Here is a 14671-nt window from a genome sequence, read left to right as displayed (position 1 = left end):
ATGATAAATGATCTGCAGAGAAGCCCAAAAACTGCAGCACAGAACTAACTTGAAAATCCACCCTCCAATGGCACCAGCAATGTGGTGTGGAAAATTCAAACAAGAACTTCACAAGACAGCAAGTTAAGACTGAGATTGGTTAATTATCAGATCTGTGTAACAATTCCAGGATAAAAGACTTGGTAATACAGGACAGAAATGACAGTTTAGAAGTACAAGAAATTATCAGGTAAAAAAACCATGAAAAAAAATGGACAAAGCAACTCATGTTTCCCTGCCCAACCCAAGCTTGAACTCTGATATCAAATGTTGACTCCAACATTCCAGGCATTACGACTCAGGAGCGATATAATAAGAATGTACAAATTTGAAGCAATTATGGTAGCTTCACTCACAGCGGAACATAACTACTGTCAGGAAGAAATGCAATCTCCACAAACACGGTAAAGAAAGTATCAGGCTTTAAAAATCATAGTAAAAAATTAAAATCTACTCCCCTTCAATTCATAACATGTCATCATTACAATATATCATTGAAGTTATTAACAAGCTACGAAATGAGTAAAATAAAGGGAGAGGCCACAAGAACTTGCAAATCCACGAAAAACGTGAGGAAATTTCCTCCTCAGCTCGACATAAACCCTAGAAATAATTCATCGATAAACTTGAATTAGTTAACCTCTTTAGCAGCCATATCACTTTGAAACAGTTACAGTGGTCTGCAATTTTGTGAAAACTTTTCAACATGCCGAGCCTATCTGAACGTCCTGAGATGCATGTAGACAAGTCATGACATAATAACTTGTATGAGAAAATTTACAAGTCAACAGCAATGACAACAGAAATAAGATGATCAAAATTTTTTCTTTTTTGATTAAACTGTAGCAGTTACAACCTGAGGGAATCCCTGAATGATATGAACAATTGAGGACTACACTTTTTTTTTTTTTTGGTTCTCTTTGGTTTTGTAGAGAAGTGTACAAAAAGAATGGGCATAATTACAAGTGCAAATAATCAGAGGTATAAATTCTATTAGCAGCTTCCTCTGACACAGCACCGTTTATATAAGTCAAACTGTCCATAGGAATGTATATGTCCTGGATTCTCCTTCATTAGAACATATTCAACTCAGACAGGTCATCCATTGGTATGTCTAGGCCCACTGCATCATGATCTTGTAAATTTTCGTCATCAATGTTCAACCAAGAGCCCAGGTCTTGATGCTCATTAAGTTCATTATCTACACCCAGTTCTATCGAGTCAAATTCATGCAAGTTAGAAAAGTCAATGTTTGGCCCCAGCTCCATGGATAAATTATTAGATGTATGGCCATGAGAAACAGACTCCATTTTACATTTTCTGGCGTTCCCTTTGTCATTCCCTTCACCAGAACCAAGAGTGAACAGGTGCTCAGAATCAGTACTTTCTGGCAACTTGCCAAGAGATCCATTTACAGATGCAGACAGTTGAGCTGTCTTCTGTTTGGGCTTTGCTTTTGTTTTACGCTCACCCCTAGAATAACCTACAGAGGGTCGACCAGTTTTAGCAACAGAATTTCTTCCTGAAGGGTCTTTGTCCTTCTCTCTCTCACTCCTCTTTCCCTTTGCTCCGCCCATGAAAGAATTGCCAAGAATTGGCACAGATCTCAAAGAAGCAGCAGCACCAACATCATCAAGCAGTAGTTCCTTTTTCTTCCCTCGGTTTAGTATTGGTCCTGTTCTGGCAAAATCATGGTCAGAGAGCTGGTTTAGATTCTCAAATACATCCACTGGACTACTGCCGATTTGATCATTTTCAAGACCATGTTGCTCCCTACAAGAGGTAAAACCTGCAAATGCCAAGCACCAAGTTATTAATTAGTATCGATCCCCTACATATAGCAGTTTGTGAACAAAATTACATAAATGAAAGTACTTCTAGACTGTCACAATCAGAGTAAATCATCTTCCCAAAGGAAAAGACTTAAATCATGGTCAAATTATACAACCTGAGAGCATAGCCTCTCCCTCAGAATTTTGAGTTTGTGGTAGATTGATGGCAGCAACTGAGCCAGCATAATTGTCATGAGCAGGTGCAGCCAAAAGAACATCTTTAAGCACAGGATCCATAAAGCAACTTCTCCCAGTATCCTCAAATTTCCTGCATCTAGCAAGAGTTCTCTTCATAAAAGCCAAGGCAACTTGCTTTGATACCTTCGGAAGTCCATTTCTTGCTGCACTACTTCCACGAGTAGCCTATCAAAATTAGAGACGGTCATTTCACACTGCAATTTTTTCTCGAAAGTTCCAAATGGAACACTGAAGACCGAAAAAAATATCACTGCATAATCATTAGAAAAGCTTAAAAGTCTAGAGCAAACAATACACGCTTTTGCAAATCACTTCTTTCCTGTGTCCTGACAACCCAAAGGAACAAATAAACCAACAAAGACGCATTCAACAGACAGAACTTATTATAAATTCAATTCAACTATTCAAAAATATATACACTACTTTCAACAGAACTTATTATCAAACATTTGTTATTTGACCCAAAACAAAGTTGCCTAAACAAATACTTCTGTTCAGCAAAGACACAACAATAATACTATTAACATTGCATTTTCTCATTCAATTAAATCAAATAGTTAAAATCTAGTAATGAATGCGCCTACAAAGGGAACTTGTTATTTAGTCCCAGAACAAGCAAGTCAATCCTGAAATATTCCAAAATTTCTCACACACTTTAAAAGGAAGGGAAGGGGAATGAAACATGCTATTTCTATTTCTATCGAAGAAAATATACTCCTAACTCAACTAAAATACAGAACAAAGGAAAAAAGTTACCAGCTTCTTTTTATAAGCCAATTCAACAAGTTTCTCCATAGCAACCGGCTCAAGGGCTCTGCAATACAATATGTTAAATATTCATGAGCATCAACAAAGGTACCTATATGCATACTCTTCATTACAATTTATACATCTCAAACGTTTGAAGACCTAATAAAATCTATACACCTAAACTACAATTATCCTACCGTTGTTCCGTTTCCCTGACTTTCTCCATTTCTGGAATAAGGTTCATTAAGTACTCTCTCTTCTTACAAACCTGTAAAGGTGGGCATATATAGACAATACACCTCAGAAAATATGACTAAATGAATGCCGTCCTTACACCTGAGCAAACATCAAACATTAATTTATTAAAAAAAAAAAAAAACCTGCTGGTTAAGACATTTCTGTAAATGAATAATATCTTGGTCAATAGGTTCACAGTCTCCATCAGCAAGATCAGGCTGTTAAAAGACAATCATAAAAAGATGAGTCAGTGATAGAAATTGAAAAAAATTACAAAATACTCAAAACCAAGCTTGATGATCATTAAACCCCACAAATACAAAGCCCACATGAAAAGGTCTGCTAAAAGAATCTTGTTTATGTTGCGTGTTTAGTGTTCGTACAAGATAAATGACATAAGAGGCAAGAAGGGACGGAAGCAGAGTGCTACAACAAACAAAAAGCACCAGTAAAGGGTGCTTTCATATCATGCAAAATCAAATTGAAAGCTCACCACTGCCTCTGGATATAGGCCAATGCTCTGCAGCTCCAGCAAGATTTTATCATCCAAACTCATGTTCTCAAATTGGCAATTAAAAGATAATGAAGACGAATCCATATTCACAGCTAGTAATCCACCGCTACCATTTTTAGATAACTTTGGGAACAATTCAGTGTCTGAATTTAATGGTGCCTGATGTATTGGTAAAAGATCATCAAGTTCTTGATCATGGATGTTCAAGCCATTAGTAAATGCAATATTCCCATTACAAGGTAACACATCTGAAGCACATTGAGTCCTAACTTCAGTACTAGATACACAATGATATTCAAATTCAGCCCCTATCACAGATTTGTGTTCAATATCCACAGAATCATCAGCCTCATCAACTTGATCTTCTAGGACAATAGCTGCCAAAACTCGCTGGTACAATGGTGCAACTTTGCTTTCCCCTGAATCTGCTTGTCTCTGCAAAAAGCCACCATCCACATGCTGACCATCCATGTCAATCATTGAAGATATTTCTTTTGAATTCATTTGACTTGAAATGCTTTTCTCCTTCTGACATTGTGACAGAGAGTTGTTCTTGAGCAAAAGTTCATCCTGAGCAGGGAAAAAAAGGACGCTTAAATAATACCCAGAATTATTTTCTCGGTTCATGTCTTCTTCAAGTAAGTTTCATATATGCTCCAGGGTTTTCCAAGACATAAGCCCAATTACGACACTTGGCATTAGGCGTCAAAAGTGTGTCAGTGAGTTGAAAGTTCATCACAATGAAACATCAAGAAAAAGAAAAAGAAAATAGGAAACATCAAGATGAAAAATATGCCAAGAGAAAGTATGCTAATAAATATATCACAAACCTTGAATTTGGGATTTATATTCACTAATATTGCAGATCAAGTTAAATGCAGACAAATGGTAGATAAATAAGAACCGAGAATTAGTATGCCAATCAAAGACTATAAATCCATAAGGAAGAGTTGGTTCAGGGAGTAAAACATTGATCACCAGTTACAAGGGTCAATTTCAGCAACTACAGTGAAATGCTGAAAAGCATAGCTTCTAAAGTATTACCGAGACATCATTTGTCAGACTAACTGTCTGAGACAAACCATGATCCTCCTCCATTGATTTAACCTGATGCAAAGAAAGCAAAGTTAAGCTCTGCTTAAATTTCACAAGAGCAAGAACATGATTGACACACCCACCAGCTGCTTCAAGTAATCTACATTTGCCAAGCTGAGAGGAGCGAAAATTGGTTCCAATTTCTTCCAGAATGAACTAGAACAGCCAGCATCTAACAAAGCAACATTTAAGCCATAAATACAGATAGATATATGAACAAATGCCAAAAACACAATCCAACTTCAAGTAGAGTTACATACAACTGGAATTGCTCGCAAAATTGGCCGCTTCTAACAATTCTTCTCGGTCATCATCCGACTCCCCTGAAAACAATGATAATAAAGCAAGTGCTAAAACTATTTATATCAAACAAGGATAATGCATATACTTCAAAAAACAAAATTAAGAGGAAAAAAACAATTTTTTACACTTATTCAGCACTGAGAAATGTTTTTCTCAATAGTTAATACCATAGCTGTATCAAAAAACTACCAAAAGTTTCCATCACCAATATATGCATACAAAAACACATTAACCTCCTTTCCGGAGGAAATTCTCCAGAAGCCAAAACCAAAAAACTACAGCAACATTAAGGAACCAATGAAGATGAAGAGGAAGATTGAAAAGAAAACATGAGATGCACAGGTGAGCCGCTATGCAACCAAAAAAAAAAAAAAAAACTCAGAGCAAAAGATCTCAGTATTTTGGCCCAGCTTAAAACATAAGGAGCTAATAGTCGTACCTATACTGGATAGACCAGAATTACTAGATTCGATAAGCTGTATGTAAATGCTATATCGGCTAACTTCACACTGTTGTCCACCCTCCCAACCCTAAAAAAAAAATTTTTTTATAAAAAAAAACCATACTCTCATTCCCAAGATAATGTTAGGAGCTTCTGCAGTCTGTGATCAAGGACAACTTTGCAGCAGCGGAAATCAAAACCATTATAACACAGTGACTTCATCCCACATATGTAGAATTAAGTTTAGTAGTTCATTAAAATGGATCTAATGCTTTTTTCTCAGTCATTGATCAGATTTCCGCTTTATTCAAGAAATTGCTTCCTTATTGGTTAAACCTTATGCTGTGGATGGAGAGAACATGAGGGAGAAAATAGGTGGAGAAGTGGGCTTTCCCCTGTTTGGATGAGAGAGGAAAAGCGGGAAGAAAGAAAAGCTGGGAGAAAATGGCACGGTCCCACACCCCATTTTCCCCCCAACTTTTCTCACCATAAATGAGAAGAAAATGCATCTTCCCTCTTTGCCCTTGCATTTTATAATTTTTTTAGCAAAATAATACGCCTATATATTTATTTATTTTCTTTTCTTCACTGCATTTATTATTTAATGTGATATTTAATTTGATTTTAATCATGCTACATTTTGACATAAGGATAACGGTAGTCCAGTCATTCATATATTTGCTCATTTCCTTTCCTCTCTATTTTCTCTTGTCCATACAAACAAGAGGAGTGATAATATTCTCTCTATTTTTCTCTGCTCTGCATTTTCTCTCTTCCATTTACTTTCCTCCCAACTTTTATTCCCGTCCAAACAGACGGTTACTGTACATTCAACTCCCAGGTGTAACACAACGAACCTTAGGTGACACCACTAATTTGCATTTGCCACTCACAGCACCCAAAAACGAGTAATAGCCTATACAGCATATCACACCCCATCCTAGCAAAGCCTCTTACCCTCACATACCCCACCTCCTATAAACTAAAGGATAGATTACCAGTCTTCCACCCTAGATCACGATCCCTGTACAAATCCTCTAATCTTACACTAGGAATAATCCTTCTGCTGTCCTGCATTAGTATTGCATCATCATCCTATTAGCAAGCACGCAACAATGCGTTCTATCTAAGAAACTACAGCCCTAGACTCAGATATCAGGAAGATATGAGGATATTCTTTGCAAAGAAGAAAAATAAGCAGCCATTTTCAAGATATATTTACAATCTTCATTCCAAATTTTAGCAAAACCATTCAGGCTGATTACATATATTTGGTGGGAGCTGGTCCTATAGCCAAGCACAGTACTGAATCCTGTCAGATTATTGGGCTACATGCTTCTTTTTCCCCCCCAATTCTGAATTCTTGAGCAATGTGTATAATTTTCAAAGCCCATAACACTGGCACTTTCTAGTAATGCCATAAATTTCATGTCTAAATTTGAGAATTAGATATTAGAGAAGATTGAAAGGAACACGTATATCTAGATAAGTGAACTGAATGGAATAATCAATGTCAGCTTCTGTTCAATATGTCTGAATTATCACTTTGAAGACAATGGTAAGCAAGCTGCTGAAATGCAGTCAGAGTTCAGGCGATCATAAGCCCTAACACTGTAATCCAATGAAAATGTTTGTTCAACACATAAATAACGCTTGGACAAGTGGCTCGTTAATCAAGTCAACAAACATCAAACACACTAAACAAATGGATTTGGTAGATCAGGAGCAAGAGCTGCAGTTCTGTATTTCTAAATTGTATAAACGATTGCAAGGACTTCCACTAAACAACTCAAGTTGTTGCTAATTGGAGATTTCCATCAGTTGAAGCATTCTATTATAAAGTTTGATACAGTCAGCGTAACTCGATGAATACTCTCAACATCGTATTTTTTATAAAATAAAATTTATGATGCGAACAACTCAAATATGAAAGATGCAAAACTTTAATCAGAATTACCACATTGTGCAAGAATTCCTTAACTAAGAGTGGTAATAAATGGATTGCATTAATTTTTTATGAAAAATCAACAATATTAAAGTTCACGTTTCTCTTCCCTTGTATAGTATTTCATGCAAAATACGGCAAAACAATTAAACATGAATTTAGATTTACTTGATTACATAACAATATGTCAATAAAAATAGAATTTAAGTATGATATATTATCAATATACTATTAAAAACAAATTCATTGCAGTAGTAGACTAAAACAAATTCATTACAGTAGTAGGCTAAGTTAAAATTGAAACACACAGGATAATAGAAATACCTGATAAATCAGGGGAATCACCAGTTGATGGATGCCCAAGGCGAGTAATAGATTTCCTATCAGAAGATTTCTTCAGAGGAGGACGTCCTGACTTACTGAAACAGATAAACCAATTGAAAGTTTAATAATTGATAAATTGAAATATCACCATAATATTTATCATTTCAAAAATCATTTCCATCGGGGGGGAAAAAGACGAAAACCAATAATACCCTCCATTCTTTTCAGAAATAGGCTTCGTATTTTTAAGTGGCTTGGCCAGGGTTGTAGTCTCAAACTTCTCTTTCGAGGGTGAGAAGCTAGTCCTCAATATTGATGATCCCCTATTACTCCTTCCTTGTCTCCGCAGGCCATCTCCAATCTCTTCTTTACTGGGCATCTTGTTTTTTCTTGTAGTTAAGACTGAATTTATATTCTGAGAATTATTACTAGCTTTTTCATCAGCCTCGCTGCTTTCCAATCCTTTCTCCTTTAATTTACTTTCAACAGCATCAGGTTCTTCACTGTCAGATAACATGGGTGGCAAGGAACCATTTTCATGTTTCACTCTACCTTGTTGGATGCCGTTCGCAGCACCCTTGGAAAAAAGTGATCCACTTGTAGCAATGGAAGTCATTCTGGTGCTAACATCAGAAGGAGAATAACATTCCAATGGCATCTGTCCTTCATCAGTATTCAGCACAGGAGATACCACATTTACTCTTCGAGTGCGGGAAATTTTTTGAGGCCTCTGTCCAACCCATTGGGCCATAGAGGGTGGGGAAGATCCTGTAGGCAAAGGTCGCTTGCGGTTGCTGTTCCCAGAAACCGACTGATGCTTGTTCATCTTTGAAGATCGTTCCCAGGAATCAAGTGCTTCACATGAACGAGATGCAATAGATGAGTTGGCAGCCACTAAGGGACCAGTTCTTGAGGCCCTTGAGGCCTTTCCTTTTGTCAATGGATAGGCACCACTAATATGATTATTATCACGAACATTAAACCTAAAAGGAAAAGAAAATATCATAAAGAAAATGTTAGGTGTCACAATCATATTATTTAAATGATAAATGCTTCAAGTCAACATATATCATGAACACAAAGGGGTTTATTAATACTTGTTTCCTCTCAGGATAATCCGTTCCTTATTTGATCCATCAACTGAATCCCTTTGGACTTTTTCCTGCTCATTCTTAGCAGTGGCACATCCATTTGAACTAGCAGGCAGAGAGGAAAGGTCAAGTTTGCTATTATTGCCAGATGATCCTGATCTGTAGAGACAGACAGTTCCAAGCAGTTTACTCTTTGCTGTTAGACACAAAAAGTCTATCAAAAGGCACAAAGCAACCACATTCAACATCATTTAAAACAAGTAGTGTCAACTAAAAGAAATGTAAGAATCACAACCGACAATCATCATGGATGCAGTTAGACGGTTGCAGGTTAAACAGGAAGAAAATAAGTGTGATAAAATCAGCTTAGTTTATGTGCAACTATATCACTCTCCAGATCTAATGAATCTTCATTTCACATCACCATTGAAATTCAAAGCATCTTATAAACTGGTGTTACCTCAAACCTTGAGTATCAGAGGACTGCAGACCAGATTCATTTGTTATCTTGAGATGCATAACCTTTTTCATTTCTCCTTCCCCATCAATAGATCTGGCAAAACTAGTCCCCATGGAACGTTTTCTTTTCATTTTTCTGTCCCAAGTTTCTCCTGCAGGCAATCTACGAATCTTCTCCTCAACAAAATCACAACATTCTGCACCGTCCCTAAGGGTATCTCTATCTTTACCAGCGACCAAAGGCTGCCTCAAGTTATTATTCTGTCCTTCAGCCTAGAGTTTTTCCGCACAAAAAAACGTGTAAATTCAGTAGAGCCATAATTAGATAGAAGATTGCTCATCTCTTGAGAATAAGGGGGGGAAAATTTAGAGCAATTTGATTAAGGAGAAAGCACTAGTTATTAACAAGCAGTATATATACTGGATTTAAACAAATCACAGAAGCAATCCAAAGCATCTCATTTTGAATTACTATATTTAAGGCAGATATAAAAGCAAGTTGAAAGGGCATCAATATAACAATACATCTGCTCATCTTCCTGAAAGTAGATATTCATTCACCTCTTAATTGTTAAATTATATATCTTTATACATCCTTTGATGGTCATGTATGAACACCACTTTCAGTGGTGTCAAGGTTGCCTCATGCTCACAACATAATACCCTTTACTCCAACTTCCTTTAACGCCCAACTCAGTCTTCCTTAAAATGCCAACATATATATTTTTACCCATAAGACTGAATGGAATTCATGCATTCTTCCCATTAGCCATTGAGGACTGTCGGCTTAAAATTAGTGTCTCTAAATGTTAAGAGAAACACGCCCAAGAAAACTAATTTTTTTAAATGAAAACGCCCACTAATGAGAAGGAAAAAAATATAATAACGGAAATAAAATATTGTATGCACCAAAATCAAGAGATGATGTCTTTCTTATCATGCTAGCCATCAGATTCGCATATCCTTACCCAAATTTCATATTACAATACACATACACTTATAATGTCTGGCACAATTGCCGACTCAATCCTCTACAACTTTATGGCAAGAAATGCAATATATCTAATCAATATGTTATGAGCAAATCAACAAGCATACCCGTATTTCAGCTATTGGTGTGCGAAAGCGCTTATTCAGAGTGACATTCTTGGACCTGTCTTCAAACCTTTGATTCACAAGTTCTGAAGCACTGCGGTGAATCTGACCTCCCATCTTTAACAAGTTCAACCCTCCCAACCTCTCATTTGGTAACATGTCATTCCTAAGTTGCTTTTTTGAGTTTAAAGCTTCACAATACTTGTTTAGCTTGTGCAGAGATTCATCCAACCTTTTTGATCTCCCCCTGAGAAGAATCTTCAAATTTAAGAACTTTTATACAGAATAACTACAGAAGTGAGAATAAAGCAAAAGGGGAAATATACCAGTTTTTAAGAAATTTATGGACCTCGCAACCCTAATTCTGATGACTTAGCAAAAAGCATTGAAAACAACATGCATTGGAGCATAACTGTCAAAGGAATGTGACCACCATTGCACAAAGCACTCTTGCAGCCATGCTTTGCAGCATGTGCCATCGTTCACAACAACATTAAAGCATCATGCACACAATTACGTAATCTAAAGTAAATATAAAAGACAAGCAGTACACACATGTACATAAATCTATTTCATTTATTTCTACCAAAAAATTATTTGATTAACTTATAGTTAAAATATACATCGAAAAATATATGAGAAATAAAAATGAAAATAAAAGAATAAAAAATATAGAAGAAGAGAAGAAGGAAAAAAGTTTAAAAAAAGGAAAATATATATAAAGGAAAAAAAAATAAGAAAGAGAACGCCGCATATGAAGAGAGGTAGATTCAGAGACAGAGCAGAACATAGAAATGATGAAACTAAATATGGCCGAAACTAAACAGGGAACAGAGAACAGAGACAGAAAGGAAGACTGAAAGAGAGCAAAGAGGTTGAAAACTCGGTGATAAAGGAAAGATTAAGAAGTAAGGGTCGGAAATGTGGCTCTTCCAAATGGCACCGGTAGCACTTGCCAAAGGCACTAGTGCAAGTTGTGCCATTTGAAATTTGCAGCACCACAGCTGTGGCCATGCCCAGCAAACCCTGGTGCTGCAGCCTACCTTTGCGTTCAAGTGCATACTGCATACGCAAACTCTCAATTCGACCTGGAAAGTTTATTGAATAAAGAAGAGTGGTTGGCACAATTTGAACTTTGAATAAACAATTGGTATTGCAAAGTGTTCCCTAAGTTACCTAGCCTTGACCGAAGCCTCTATTACACTTGCTTTGAATCGTTTCAGGTCCTCAGGAGCCACTGGAGAGGAAGGCTTCAGACTAGATGCTCCAAAAGAACAATCTTCAAGGGTGCTTCCGCAAGATATCCCCAGTGCCTTCTTTAATTCAGCTGACCGAATGTGTTTTTGATCTCCCATGCTAATAGGATCTAACATCAAACACTGAGATAGTGGAGGCAAGACCCACGCAGAAGTGGAATTTCCCCGGAACATAATAGCACCAGAAACAAACATCCGTCCCTCATTGCCCTCCAGAAAGCTTCCAGATCTGTCCAAACTGCCGCTCATCAAATTTCCCCTCTGCCCATTCAGAACGGTCCCTTTGAAAGCTAATTCCTCTGGACTAGCAGCACTAAAATCAAATCTAGAGTATCCCGACATATGTTAAAGATAATTGAACCAAGTCAAAAGTAGAGTATTTTCCAGCATATTACACCTTAGTGACTCATGCAATGTGTGGTCGCTTGGACAAGTAAATAAACCATAAACAAGTCAGAATTTTCCACCACATTCCACTTTAGTGACTCATGCAATGAGTAGCCGCTTAGACAAGTCACTAAACCAGAAACAAGTGAGTATTAAGATGCATGGAATATCTGCAATTCCCATTAATAGAATTATTTTAAAAGTTCATACAAGTTCTACCATTTCAAATTTAAAGAACTCAGTATAATTTGCCCGATAGAGTGAAAGGCATCCGCAATATCCAAATGTACACAAATTGGTGAAAGTAAGACAGTTTTGACGGCAATAAACCCACGTGAAGCTATTAAAATACGCAAATGTTTTTAAGAAAATAAATAACAAAAAGAGAGCAGACCTTATATTATCAATTGTAAATATGATTAAAGAATTAATGAATAGTCCTATTCAATGTCTAATTATAGTCACATTAAAAAACGAAAAAAAAAAAAAAATAGTCCGCGCTAGAATACCCAGTAGTGGAGGAAAATATGCATCACTAGGCAACCCACACACTATTGCCAAAAGAAAAGGCTTTATAGTATACCAGCGAAAAAAAAGGCTTTGTAAACAGAGTCTAGAAAAGTTCGAACCCAACCGTTAAAAACGGAAACAGAACGAAAATGTGGTTCAGCTCAGAGAGTCGAAAATTGAAAATTGAACCCCAAAGAAGGCAGCAAACAAACGTCACAGAGTTCGAAACCCTAACCCCATCGAAAATTACCAATTAGGGTTCCGTGAAATTTTACCCGCGAAATTCGTAACACGACAACAAAATTTCGAATTCGAAATTCCCGAAGAAGTCTAAAACAAGACCATTAGGTACCTGCATTGACGAGTCGATGGAGCAGGAGATCGAATTGTGGAGCAGGAGAAAAATGAGTGTACGCACAAGGAGTGGGAGATTGCACTCGAGCCCGGAACCGAGACGAGATTCTGCTACCGGGGAGAGAGAGGGGGGTCCCACAGAAATTTAGGGAGCCGAGAGAAGAGATGAATGAAGAAGATTGGCGCATGAGAAGAAATCAGGGCCCTTTATCTTGTTTGGGAAATGTGTCAGCGTCAACTCAAGGGTTGACGCTCGACATGCTGGGAGCTTCATTCTCCAATTCGGATACTCTTCGTTCAACTTATTTTCTCGCTTTTCATTATTTTGGATTTTTGGGTCACAATGATGACGTAATATTTTATTGGAGAATTTGTTTGACCAAGAAATCTTTTGTATTACACCCAAATTATTAAAAATCGTGGTTTTTATGAATATAAAAAAATTATTTTTTTACATTCTCCATCCAATAAAACAAGTCACGCCCTTATTATAATGGAAAAATCTCCCCAAAAAAATGCTTCTTAAATTTTAAAATTCTAAGGCAACCATACTTACTACACTTTAATGACAATTGATTACACTTAAAAACAAATGACAATACATTTTGTAGTGCTTTCTGAATTGAAATTTTAAAATTCAGAATATTATCAAGTAACTTTAAGTTTTAAACTAATCTTTGTTGGATGGGAGTGAGAGATACCCAATTTTAGTGCATAATAATATCTACAAGATTACCTCTAATAGAATAATACGCGTGCCTATAAAAACAAACATGGTATTTTGTGTTAAGAAAAAAGTAACCATTCGATTTTTAATGTAAAGCTCATTTAACTAATTTGATTAGATTAAGAAAGTTAGGTAAGTTAGTTAATTATAAAAAGTATGACTTTTTTTTAAAATAACATAATTATTTTCCTTAATATCTTATCTCCTTCTCCTACTTGATTGTAGTCGAGAAAGTATTAATGTGTTAATTTAAAAAAAATTAATAAATATAAAAAATAGGTTTTACATTTAGAATTAAAACTAACTCAACACTTTCATCATATATTAAGCACTAGATAAATAATTATGAGTGAATGTGTGTAAACAACCAATCATACAAGCACACCAAGCACATCCTTAAAAGTTGTATGGGAATCTCAAAAACAAATTTGGAATCCATAAAAATTTTAAAACCACGATATTTTGTTAAGATTAAAATTAAAATAATCTACTAAAGCCAAAAATCTCCTTCTAAACATGAATCAAAGTATTGTCAACACCTTGTACTAATGAAACATAGTGAAATCTCGCCGTATCCGTCAAATTTCATTTTCTCTTTTTGGGTGATGATATTTCTTTTTACAATATCATAGTGATCAATTCCAAGAGGAATTCGCATTAAACCATGTTTCATTCTTCCATTAATAATAGATTTGCAAAGACATAGTCAAGGCAATGCCATAAAAAAGACACTTCCCATGAACCAAATGGCTTCTCAAGGCAATGCCACAAAAAAGACATCTCCCATGAACCAAATGGCTTCTAACCCTTATATGTCAAGTTCTCAATGAGAAAAATCATCAATCATAGAATCACTAACATTAAAAGATCTCTGATCTGAAACACATAAATCAAATTGGTTAGTTCATCCCAATCCTTTGACCTGATGTTTCTCTAGGGTCTAAACACATAATTCACCCCTTTTAGAGGCACTCATAATGATTCCCATTCTATCCAATTTGGCATACACAAAATGAAATACTAACTCCGGTTCTTAATATAAAACCTCATTTGATTTTTATATTGGTTCTAAATGTAAGACCCCAATCCATTTTGTCTCTCATATTTACTCAA

General features: G+C 36.2%; 1 protein-coding gene across 6 annotated transcripts; it reads right to left on the bottom strand.

Moving 5' to 3' along the window:
- Window positions 1–837: 837 nt before the first annotated feature.
- LOC114760105 (uncharacterized) lies at window positions 838–13027 on the bottom strand. 6 transcript variants are annotated; one of them, XM_028949360.1, is made up of 17 exons: window positions 12830–12964; window positions 11501–11809; window positions 11368–11412; window positions 10328–10571; window positions 9231–9502; window positions 8777–8929; window positions 7892–8662; window positions 7680–7774; window positions 4926–4988; window positions 4749–4837; window positions 4615–4677; window positions 3550–4140; window positions 3200–3274; window positions 3017–3087; window positions 2826–2883; window positions 1988–2234; window positions 838–1828 (listed from the first exon to the last, which is right to left on the bottom strand). In XM_028949360.1, exons 4-17 carry the CDS (start codon window positions 10481–10483, stop codon window positions 1113–1115), a joined length of 3420 nt encoding a protein of 1139 aa, XP_028805193.1. In that variant the 5' UTR covers window positions 10484–10571; window positions 11368–11412; window positions 11501–11809; window positions 12830–12964; the 3' UTR covers window positions 838–1112. The 6 variants fall into 6 exon arrangements, with proteins under 6 accessions (XP_028805193.1, XP_028805189.1, XP_028805190.1 ...); XM_028949356.1 differs by lacking the exon at window positions 11368–11412 and having other exon boundaries at window positions 11501–11915; window positions 12830–13027; XM_028949357.1 differs by lacking the exon at window positions 11368–11412 and having other exon boundaries at window positions 11501–11879; window positions 12830–13027.
- Between the last annotated feature and the right edge of the window lie 1644 nt (window positions 13028–14671).

This window comes from Neltuma alba, unplaced genomic scaffold, assembly GCF_004799145.2.
Source record: "Neltuma alba isolate B1F8T4 unplaced genomic scaffold, ASM479914v2 tig00010931_pilon, whole genome shotgun sequence".
NCBI lineage: Eukaryota > Viridiplantae > Streptophyta > Magnoliopsida > Fabales > Fabaceae > Neltuma > Neltuma alba.
This window is presented reverse-complemented; position numbering and strand designations above follow the sequence as displayed.